The sequence below is a fragment of the Entelurus aequoreus genome, linkage group LG13, assembly GCF_033978785.1.
Source record: "Entelurus aequoreus isolate RoL-2023_Sb linkage group LG13, RoL_Eaeq_v1.1, whole genome shotgun sequence".
NCBI lineage: Eukaryota > Metazoa > Chordata > Actinopteri > Syngnathiformes > Syngnathidae > Entelurus > Entelurus aequoreus.
In genome coordinates, this window is record NC_084743.1 from 48,263,637 (window position 1) to 48,276,454 (window position 12,818).

At 38.0% G+C, this 12,818-nt stretch overlaps 1 protein-coding gene across 1 annotated transcript in view; it reads left to right on the plus strand.

Moving 5' to 3' along the window:
- The window catches only part of wdfy1 (WD repeat and FYVE domain containing 1), a 35,276-nt gene extending 30,912 nt beyond the window's left edge, over nucleotides 1-4,364 (plus strand). The window contains exon 12 of the mRNA XM_062067945.1: nucleotides 2,880-4,364. Within this exon, the coding sequence (XP_061923929.1) occupies nucleotides 2,880-2,939 (60 nt within the window). The 3' untranslated portion in view covers nucleotides 2,940-4,364. The remainder of the gene's footprint in view (nucleotides 1-2,879) is intronic.
- The last annotated feature ends 8,454 nt before the right edge of the window (nucleotides 4,365-12,818 follow it).

Below are 12,818 nucleotides of genomic sequence, written 5' to 3' on the forward strand. Positions count from 1 at the left end.
TCGGCCACCGTGTTATGGGTTATAGATAAACCTATGGATAACGGAGACATATATAATAGTCTCCTTTTCAGGTGAGAGGACGGCAGGACGCTAAAAGCAGTGAATTTAAGGCACGCCCCCAATATTGTTTGTCCACCTGGAAATTTAGGATAGTACAACTTGCCGTAGTTTTGAAGCAATGCATGATGGGAATCCGGTTGTTGTGTGTCAGTGTATGAACGTGCCGGCTGGAATAAACACACGCTGAGAAATAGTTCCGTGCCTGCCTACTTTATGGGTTATAGATAAACCTATGGATAACGGAGACATATATAATAGTCTCCTTTTCAGGTGAGAGACGACGCTAAAGGCAGTGCCTTTAGGGCACGCCCCCAATATAGTTGTCCGCCTGGAAATCGGGAGATTTTCGGGAGAATGGTTGTCCCGGGAGATTTTCGGGAGAGGCACTGAAATTCGTGAGTCTCCCGGAAAATTCGGGAGGGTTGGCAAGTATGATGAAGAGACCACCTACGCATATAATATATGACATTCATTTTTTGTCACCTATAACACAGAGGTAACATGTTTTGCCTGGCTAGTATAGGGTACAACATATTTCCAGGGCTAGTGGTATTTAAGCCGCACCCGCCAAATTTTAGAATACAAAAATATGGTTTTATATATTAGCTGCAGATATATACCGGTATGAAAGGTTTTGTATATGTTTATTGACATACCTTAATTGTTTTCAAACGGTGCCTGTAACAGTACAGTAAAACTGATGATAAAAAAAAAACAGATGTCATCGTCATGGACCCACTAACTGTGGAAGCTAGCTCTCCAATCAGCTAAACAGACTCAATAACTCCACAGTGACGTTTTGGTGGATTTATGAAACTGTAACAATACAAAAAGAATGCCATCGTAGGTTAATAAATAATAAATACTAACACGGACACTTGTAAACGTGTTAGTATGTTAACGGCAGCTTGATTACATTACGATGACACGTACAAATATGCATGAAAACACTCCTACAGACATCACACATCGGAAGGTTTAGTAAGTATGAATAGTTTTAGTTTGAATTGTAAAACTTACAATTGTGAATTGTGAATGAATGAAGAATCCTTTCGAGCTGAAACGATATGGATGGTTATACTTCTAGTTCAAGGCACAAAATAGTAAGTACATTTTCAACCCACAGCACCTGTAGTGAGCAAAGTTGTCCAAAATATGGCGCCATAGCACAAACAATAACACACCTTTTCAGTGTCTGTCAGTATGATTTGAAAACTATTTGTTGAATACAAAGCAATATGGCCATTAGCGAAGAAAAATCCATAAATTAGCCGCAGGGTGCAAAGCGTTGGAAAAAAGTAGCGACTTATAGTCCAGAAAATACAATATTTGTTTTTCGTTTAGCATTTTTAATTGATTGGCCACCAATTTAGTGAAAAAGTAACTATCGCCATTGCCGATGCCTTTTAATGCCGATAACAAATGCCAATGCCCTCTGGCTGAAACTTTATTTATTTTTAGTGCCTCAGACAAAAAGTAACAAGCAGCTAATTGTCTGTCTCCATACACAGTGTCAAGCGGCTCCCTCAAGCTAATAATATTCACTTCTATTACGGCAAATAAACTGCATTTTTTAGTATCTCAAGTAGCAATATCATCTAGCATTATCACTGGAAGACGAGGCTAAACATGTTACACACTGAGAGCAAGCCAGGAGCAGGCATGCTAACAGCTAAACTAGCTTGAAACGACACCAAAAAAAAGACCACGTTACAGCAGGAAGTAAGCAGATTTAACATAAAATTAACAAGTAGATTAAAAAGAGTCTAGAAACAGGATAATATAACAGCAACTGTTGGTGTTTCAGCATTGTCACAGTCAGTACACGACATGTAAGAGGAGGGTGGATCGATCCATACTATGGTGGTGACGACAGTGTGATTAGGTTGATATTTTTATTTTCTCAAAATTCTTTTTAGTTCTTTTTGGTAAACTCTCAGGGACAAATTTCCTGGACACCAGAGGATTTTAAGTGCAAAAACCACAAGTGTTAAATTAGGGATGTTTCGAGCATGGTTTTACTCTACCAATTCCGATAGCGTTCATCTATGAGTGAGATCGGCCGATACCAATATATGAAATAACAGTATATTTTTGAATGTATGTATGGTGAGTGCTATTGACAAGCCAAAATATTTAAAGTAGTTCCTTATTCGCTCGGTGTTTAACATGTTTAGCTTCATCCTCCAAAGATAACGATACATGATATTAATATTTAAGATTCTAAGAAATGCAGTTTATTTAGAGGATATTATTATTCGCTTTAAAGAGCGGGTCCACACTGTGTATGGAGACACATAATTAGCTGTTAGCCGCTTGTCAGCCAGAGGACTACAAATAAATAGTTTAATCCTTTTTCACGTACATCGTCCAATACTGATCGGTGTCTGATTCAAATGAGAAATGGATAATAATTTTTCATTTTCTTTAGTTACTGTTTACCATTGGCTTTGTTTTGCTCAATATAATGAAAGAGAATAAGGAACTAGTTTAAATATTGTGTTGATATTGGTAAACTGTTACTAACACTCACCATAAATACAGTATCGGCCGATCTCACTCATAGATGATTGGTATTGTAAGCACTGTTTTAAATGTAAACATTTCAATTTAAATCCAGTTTGGAGTCCTGCTCCGGACAAAAAGACTCTGACAGCCCCAAGTCTGTTCCCAGACTACACATTATATGCGACATATTGTTCATTCTGGTTATATATAAATTACTTTTAATTAGTATAAGAAATGAAAGATTACATGTAAAAAAAATAAATAAAAATGACACTTGCCAGTTTCTTCTCATTGCCTATTTGTCTCCACAGATCTGGGACATGACGCAGGTGGTTGGCTGTAGCTTAGCAACAGGCTTTTCTCCTCGCTGATTGGGTCCAGCCCCTCTTCCGGTGTCATGGAAACCCCTCTCTCTGTACAGTGCATCATCGCCATCATGCCTGGACTCTCCAGCTCCTGGGGGACGTTCGTGTGTGTGCGTGTTTGTGTGTTTGTGTGTTTGTGCGTGTGCGTGTGTGTGTGTGTGTGCGTGTGCATGTGCGTGCGTGCGTGCGTGCATGTGTGTGAGAGAGTGCATGCATGTGTGCGCGCGCGTGTGTGTATGTGTATGCTAGTAACGTATGTCTCGGCAGTCCCTTTTTCATTTGGAATGATCTTTTCATTTTCGCACTATATGAATGTGTGATCTCTTCCATAGCGCGCACACACACACACACACACACACACACACACACACACACACACACACACACACACACACACACACACACACACACACACACACACACACACACACACACACACACACACACACACACACACACACACACACACACACCATAACACTAAGCACAACAGTTAGTGTAAACGTGTGCATGTACTCTAATGTCTCCTCCTGTGGGACGAGTGTTGATATTAGTGTTTACATTTAATACTTCTGATACTTTTTTGTGGCTTTTTTAAGTATCGGTACTGTAATGTTGACAAATTCCAGACTCGCCATGGCGTACTTCTGTTGCATCTGTGTAGAAAAGACCACATGTAGTCAAATGTAGACCTTCTGATCACACGTTATTTCCCACTTTAGATGATTTTGCGTCTCTTTTTCACCAGTTGGCCTTAAACCGCACTCAGGAGGTTTTACATCAATGGATTATCACCCTCCCTTTTTTGTTGTTGTTACCATGGCCACCTTGTCACGTGTAAATCCATCATATTGCGAGTATTTAAAGCGGTGCTAATGCTGACCCCGCGTCCCCCTCCATAACCGGGAGTGCGTTGCTATAGCAACAGGTCATCTTTGCAAAGTCCCCCATGTTTTGTTTTTTTTCAGCATCATTAAGCACTTGCTAAGGTGTAGAAATGTAGTAAAGGTCTCACTGCCCTGTTTGTGTGCTGGCCTTGTGGGTGTGTAACATGCATTATTCCATGAGGTATCATTCCTTTTATCATAAAGCACTTGGTTCACATGAAGTGTCGACTTCCCAGCTCTGATCTTAACTGTTCCTTCAGCCGCCTTAAAGAGAGAAGGGCACATTCTCGTAGCCTTTTTCTTTTCTCTTGCCATCAACGTCTGGATGTCTTTTGAGTCATGTTTTTTTTCCACCCCCATGTTGCTCTATAAACTAATCCCTGCACTGAATTGCACAAGCCCTTCACTTTCTTTGCTAGTTCATATGTGAGTACAATTCTAATGTTTAGATGTCTGCCCCGATGTCCAAATGTAATCACCTTCCACTTTTGCATTATGTAGTGTATATTCATATTTGTAGTAAAGTATTTATTATCTATGTAAAGTATGTTTTATTGTCCTTTTTTATGCCCGCGTGAGTCAATACATAGTGTTGTACTAGGGAATTAGTATTGTGGCAAAACAATTTGCAAATGTGTATCTCAGTCTGTGTGTGTCTAACATCGCCATGTAATACCGCTAATGCTAATCAGTAGCAGATATATGGCATTTCCTATGTAAATTAGCATTAAGCTAGCACATTTTGGAAAAGTGGAACCTTTCTTCATTTTAATTATGTGATATATTAATAATCTATTACAATATAATTATGAATAATAAAATGTTCTTTATTTGGTCTGAAAATTAATACAATAGGCTGTGTCTATGAACAATGAAATGCTCTTCCACATGATAGATATTTTTTGTGACATTTTTGTTTGGTATATTTTTTTAAAGTCAAATATTTGGTATAAGTTTCTAATGTCAAATGTGTGCCAATAATTATAGAAACACTATTACCAGATGCTAAACAAAACATACTGTATGACTGCAATGACCGCAATTAAGATGATGCTATCAAGGTTAGGATTACACTATATGATATAATTCTAATAATTTCTATAGTTTTTCCCATGCTTTTAGAGCTATTTTATATGACTCATAACAGTAACAAGGGCCCACATACAGTATATACATGCAATATGTATGAAAAAATACAGCCTGGTCATTCTAGTTCATTTTCGATATGTTTTCTATATATTTTTTCCTGTTGCATTTTTCAAACCACGTTTTATTTAAAACTTGGATTAATACATACCAGAAATTCATGTTGAGGATGTGAACATACATCAACGCACAATTTATTTGGCTCTGATTCTTGGGGTAAGATTTAGGTCAGATCCCATTCTCTATTCAAACTGATTCTTACAGTATATTTGGTAGAGGAGGGAATCTTTGGACATCTCATAATTCGATACAAGTTTTTGGGGTGATGATTCGATTCTCGTAATATACAGTGCATCTGTAAAGTATTACCACTACTTCACTTATTCACATTTTATGTTACATCCTTATTGCAAAATGGAATAAACTAATTTCTGTCTTCAAATTTCTACACACAATACTTCATAATGACAAAGTGAAAGGGTTTTTGTTTTTTTTAGCAATTTTTGAAAACATTTTAAAAATAGAAAACTATACGAATACTCATGTACACAAGTATTCACATCCTTTACCATGAAGCTCAGAGGTGAGCTCAGGGGCATCCTGTTTCAACTGATCATCCTTGAGATGTTCCTACTGCTTAATTGGAGTCCACCTGTAGTGAATTCAGTCGGTTGGACATTATTTGGAAAGGCACACACCCGTGTGTGTATATATATGATATATGTGTGTGTGTGTACATGGGCGTGTGCCTTTCCAAATCATGTCCAACCAACTGAAATATACACTATATTGCCAAAAGTATTTGGCCACCCATCCAAATGATCAGAATCAGGTGTATAAAATCAAGCACTTAGGCATGGAGACTGTTTCTACAAACATTTGTGAAAGAATGGGCCGCACTCAGGAGCTCAGTGATTTCCAGCGTGGAACTGTCATAGGATGCCACCTGTGCAACAGATCCAGTCGTGAAAATTTCCTCGCTCCTAAATATTCCAAAGTCAACAGTCGGCTTTATTATAAGAAAAGTGAAGAGTTTGGGAACAACAGCAAGTCAGCCACCAAGTGGTAGGCCACGTAAACTGACAGAGAGGGGTCAGCGGATGCTGAAACGCATAGTGCAAAGACTTTCTGCACAGTCAGTTGCTACGGAGCTCCAAACTTCATGTGACCTTCCAATTAGCCCACGTACAGTACGCAGAGGGCTTCATGGAATGGGTTTCCATGGCCGAGCAGCTGCATCTAAGCCATACGTCACCAAGTCCAATGCAAAGCGTGGGATGCAGTGGTGTAAAGCACGTCGCCACTGGACTCTAGAACACTGGAGACGCCTTCTCTGGAGTGATGAATCACGCTTTTCCATCTGGAAATCTGATGGACGAGTCTGGGTTTGGAGGTTGCCAGGAGAACGCTACATTTCGGACTGCATTGTGCTGAGTGTGACATTTGGTGGAGGAGGAATTATGGTGTGGGGTTGTTTTTCAGGAGTTGGGCTTGGCCCCTTAGTTCCAGTGAAAGGAACTTTGAATGCTCCAGGATACCAAAACGTTTTGGACAATTCCATGCTCCCAACCTTGTGGGAACAGTTAGGAGCGGGCCCCTTCCTCTTCCAACATGACTGTACACCAGTGCACAAAGCAAGGTCCATAAAGACATGGATGACAGAGTCTGGTGTGGATGAACTTGACTGGCCTGCACAGAGTCCTGACCTGGAACCGATAGAACACCTTTGGGATGAATTAGAACCGAGAGACTGAGAGTGTATATATGTGTGTGTGTGTGTGTGTGTGTATGTATATATATATTATCATCATCATCATCATCATAGCAGTCTGTCGGGCGCGACAATGACTGTTTCATTTCGGTCGGATCATAGACCTCCACTCAGCCCTGTCTTTTGCCTTCAGCTGCTGGGTTGCAGTGTCGATCTTCAGTTCCCTCAAATTCCGTTTAACGGTGTCCTTGTACCGTAGCCTTGACCTCCCTCGGTTTCGTTTCCCTTCCTCCAGCTGTGAGTAGAGCAGATGCCGAGGGAGCCGCTCGTGACTCATTCTCTCTACATGCCCGACCCATCCCAGGTTCGTTTGGGTTAAGATGTCATCCATCGATGACAGTCCAGCACGACTTAGGACCTCTGTGTTCGGGATTTTGTCTCTCCAGGAGATGCCCATGATGGTCCGAAGGTGGCGCATCATGTAGGCGTGACGTTTCCTGATTTTCAACATGTAGAGGGTCCGAGTTTCAGCACCGTACAAAAGTGTAGCTAGCACAGTTGCTCTGTACACCTTGCACTTGACGCAAATAGAGACATGCCTGTTGTTCCGGAGTCTTTCCCTTAATTTCCCAAACACAGCACTCGCTCTCCCCATCCTGAGTCTGATCTCATCATCAAGCTTGGCATAAGGTACTTGAATGTTCGGCATTGCACAAGTGGGTCTCCCATATATATATATATATATATATATATATATATATATATATATATATATATATATATATATATATATATATATAGTATATATATATGTGTGTGTGTGTGCGTACATACCTACATACATACAGTCGTGGTCAAAAGTTTACCTACACTCGTGAAGAACATAATGTCATGGCTGTCTTGAGTTTCCAATAATTTCTACAACTCTTAGTTATTTTTTTGTGATAGAGTGATTGAAGCACATACTTGTTCGTCACAAAAAACATTCATGAAGTTTGGTTCTTTTATGAATTTATTATGGGTCTACTGAAAATGTGACCAAATCTGCTGGGTCAAAAGTATACATACAGCAATGTTAATATTTGGTTACATGCCCCTTGGCAAGTTTCACTGCAATAAGGCACTTTTGGTAGCCATCCACAAGCTTCTGGCAAGCTTCTGGTGGAATTTTTGACCACTACTCTTGACAAAATTGGTGCAGTTAAGCTAAATTTGTCGGTTTTCTGACATGGACTTGTTTCTTCAGCATTGTCCACCCGTTTAAGTCAGGACTTTGGGAAGGCCATTCTAAAACCTTAATTCTAGCCTGATTTAGCCATTCCTTTACCACTTTTGACGTGTGTTTGGGGTCATTGTCCTTTTGGAACACCCAACTACGCCCAAGACCCAACCTCCGAGCTGATGATTTTAGGTTGTCCTGAAGAATTTGGAGCTAAACCTCCTTTTTCATTGTCCCATTTACTCTCTGTAAAGCACCAGTTCCATTGGCAGAAAACAGGCCCAGAACATAATACTACCACCACCATGCTTGACAGTAGGTATGGTGTTCCTGGGATTAAAGGCCTCACCTTTTCTCCTCCAAACATATTGCTGGGTATTGGGGTCAAACAGCTACATTTTTGTTTCATCTGACCACAGAACTTTCCTCCAGAAGGTCTTATCTTTGTCCATGTGATCAGCAGCAAACTTTAGACAAGCCTTAAGGTGTCACTTCTGGAGCAAGGGCTTCTTTCTTGCATGGTAGCCTCTCAGTCCATGGCGATGCAAAACACGCCTGACAGTGGACACTGACACCTGTGTTCCAGCAGCTTCCAATTCATTGCAGACCTGATTTTTGGTGGTTCTCGTTTCACTCTTGATGATCCTGACCAATTTTCTCTCAGTAGCAGGTGATAGCTTGCGTTTTCTTCCTGATCGTGGCAGTGACAATACTGTGCCATGCACTTTATACTTACAAACAATTGTCTGCACAGTTGCTCTTGGGACCTTAAGCTGCTTTGAAATGGCTCCAAGTGACTTTCCTGACTTGTTCAAGTCAATGATTCGTTTTTTCAGATCTGTGCTGAGTTCCTTTGACTTTCCAATTGCCGCGTTTGTAACCGAGTCTAATGACTTCATCACATGAGCCCTATTTAAATGGGCTCAGAGAAGTCAACAGGTGTTGTCAATCATAATCACTCACATGAAGCTAATTTGATTTGATTGTAACTTTTCTACATCACCAAAATTGATAATGTATGTCGCTGTATGTATACTTTTGACTCAGCAGATTTGGTCACATTTTCAGTAGACCCATAATAAATTCATAAAAGGACCAAACTTCATGAATGTTTTTTGTGACAAACAAGTAGATAGTAGATAGATAGTACTTTATTGATTCCTTCAGGAGAGTTCCCTCAGGAAAATTAAGTATGTGCTCCAATCACTATCACAAAAAAACAAGAGTTGTAGAAAGTATTGGAAACTCAAGACAGCCATGACATTATGCCCTTCACAAGTGTATGTAAACTTTTGACCATGACTTTATATATATGTATATACTGTATATATGTATGAATGTATATACATGCATGAATATATATGTATATTTGTGTTGTTCCAATGCAAACAAAAGAAATAAACATGTGAATACCAAAGCATTTGTAATTTCAACAATTTTCTGGGAGAAGTGGTGCATTATCTGACAGAATTGCAGGGGTGCCGTGTTTTGATACGTTCTGATAGAATGTTATGATGGACGGTATCGAAAGCAGCGCTAAGATCAAGTAGCAGCAACATGGATGACGCATCAGAATCCATAGTTAGCAATAGATCATTAGTCATTTTTGCGAGAGTTGTCTCAGTACAGTGATTTGCCCTGAACCCCACGAATCTTCACGAAGATTGTTAGCCGCTAAGTTTTCATTTAGCTGCTGTGCAACAATTTATTCAAAGATCTTAGAGATAAACGGGAGGTGCAACACTGGCTGGTAGTTTGCCATGAGGTCAGAATCTGTCACGACTTTGTCCTTGGCGTGGATTGTTTTTCCGTGGTGCAAAGCAACTTAACTGGACATGACGTGCAGGTGAGGACATGTTTTAATATTTAAACTCAAAAGGCTCAAAAGGGTATAAACAAAAGGCGCTCACAGCGGAGGTAAAAAACTTGACTAGGAAAACAAAAGGCGCGCACAATGGCGGAGAACTATGAATATTAAACAAAAACTTACGTGACAAGGAACTGTGAACATGGCATGAAGAAGCGTGATCATAAAGGGTGCAGAGCATAAATGTGGAGCATGAATGTGGAGCATGAATGTGATGTTGCCAGGATGAACAACAGAAACAGAAAAGCTTATATAGTGACATGATCAGTGAAAACAGGTGTGTGACTCTAACCGTGAACAGGTGCGTGACATGACAATGTGAACCAGGTGAAACTAATGGTTGCTATGGTGACAAATAAAAGTGCACAAAAAGTCCAAAACCAAATCCGAACATGACTAAAACAAAACATAATCACAGACATGACAGAATCGAGGTTAGGTCTTTTGAGCAGAGGATGAATAACCACTGTTTTAAATGCTTGGCGAACATTACCAAAGGAAAGTGAAAGGTTAATAATATTTAGCACTGATGTTCCTAATATTACAAACAGCTCCTTGATAAGTTTCCCAGGAAGTGGGTCAAGTAAACATGTTGTTGCATAAGTCATCAGCTGAGTGGGTGGAGCTGCTGAGAGAACCCCCTGGTTGGGTTAATGATGCTACATACAGTATATGAATAAATGAATAACCATAACCACTTTTGCATATATAGGATTTTTTTACAGTGTTTTATAAACTCTGCGAAAAATGTTTAGAACCCACTTTATTATTACACGTTTATGATTTGGAGTGCACGAGAAACTGAAAACGAAAATGTAGTTCCCTTTGACCACGTGGTCACTAATGAATGAGTACATTGCACAGCCTCCCAGCAACATAACCAATGTTGTAAACTTTTTAAAGAAAAATAAACTTAGCATAAGATAGAGTGGAAGCACTCAGTACTCTTTTTTTTTATGTCAGCCTTTGGTGTTCTGTAAAAAGTTGATGCACATCTGAATAACAATTCTTATTTAATAAGATTCTGAAGAAAAATACATTCTTAAAAGTGACTGTTGTTAGCCTTTGACAGTAGGATTGTTTGTTTGCATCTCAACGGTTGTTTTTCTCACTAAAATAGGGCGAAACCATCCTTGCACAGGCACACCCTCCTGTTTTAGGATTATAAATATTTGGGGTTATGGCATACTTGCCAACCTTGAGACCTCCGATACCGGGAGGTGGGGGGTGGGGTGGGCGTGGTGGGGCGGGGGGCTTGGTTAAGAGGGGACTATATTTACAGCTAGAATTCACCAACTCAAGTATTTCATACATATTTCATACATATTTCATATATATATATATATATATATATATATATATATATATATATATATATATATATATATATATATATATATATATATATATATATATATATGTATGTATATATATATATATATATATATATATATGTATATATATATATATATATATATATATATATATATGTATATATATATATATATATATATATATATGTATATGTATATATATATATATATATGTATATATATATATATATATATATATATGTATATGTATATATATATATATATGTATATGTATATATATATATATATATATGTATATATATATATATATATATATGTATATATATATATATATATATATATATATATATACATATATATATATATATATACATATACATATATATATATATATATATACATATATATATATATATATACATATACATATATATATATATATATATATATGTATATATATATATATATATATACATATATATATATATATATATATATATATATATACATATATATATACATATATACATATATATATATATATATATATATATATATATATATATATATATATGTATATATATATATATAGCTAGAATTCACTGAAAGTCAAGTATTTCATACATATATATATATATATATATATATATATATATATATATATATATATATATATATATATATATATATATATATATATATATATATATATATATATATATATATATATATTTATTTTATTATACATATACATAAAATAAATACTTAAATTTCAGTGTTCCGGAGGCTATCCAGTAGATGGCAGTATTGTCCTGTTTAAGAGTGTCACAACATTGCTGTTTACGGCAGACGAACTGCTTTATGGTAGACTAAACGTGACTGCTGTTGTTGTGTGTTGTTACCGCGCTGGGAGGACGTTAATGAAACTGCCTAACAATAAACCCACATAAGAAACCAAGAACTCGCCCTCGATCATTCTACAGTTATAACGTGATTGGGCAGGCATGCTCTTTATATCGTGGGAAAGCGGACGTGAAAACAGACTGTCGCCGCTGTCCCCACTCAGGTCCGCATTGAGCTGGAGGGGGCGTGGCCTCCAGCTCCGGCTGAATTATGGGAGTTTATCGGGAGAACATTTCTGCCGGGAGGTTATCGGGAGAGGCGCTGAATACCGGGAGTCTCCCGGTAAAACCGGGAGGGTTGGCAAGTATGGGTTATGGCACCAGCCGCTAGACTAGATCTGACCAATGCAAGTCTTAGAGCATGAACTGATGAAGCCTACTTGTATGATAGGTGAAACGTCTTCTAAAACAAAGCAAACAGTTCAGTTGCGATCGATTGAACATCCTGAGATTACAATGACCTGAGTGAATGAGAACATTCATAGACAAACCAAATAATTGGGATGCTTAAAAAAAATCGAAATGTAAAAAAATCAATTCGCATCCAAGTCACAATTTTATGCATTGTATTAAACATTTGTTCTTTGACCACTGCCTCTCTTTCAAAGAGGAGTTTTGATAAAAATAATAAAAAGTGTTTGTGGAAGTCGTTTCCTAGCAGCTCTACTGTAGACACGGCACAAGAGCCAAGCGTGCAGGTTTTAACAATGTTTTAATGATCAATTGTTTTAACAAAGTCTTTTTACATCAGAACGTGACTTTTCGGTCTTGTCCGTATCCTCCCTTCTCTTCTGCTCCTGGCCGCTCACTGTTAAAGAC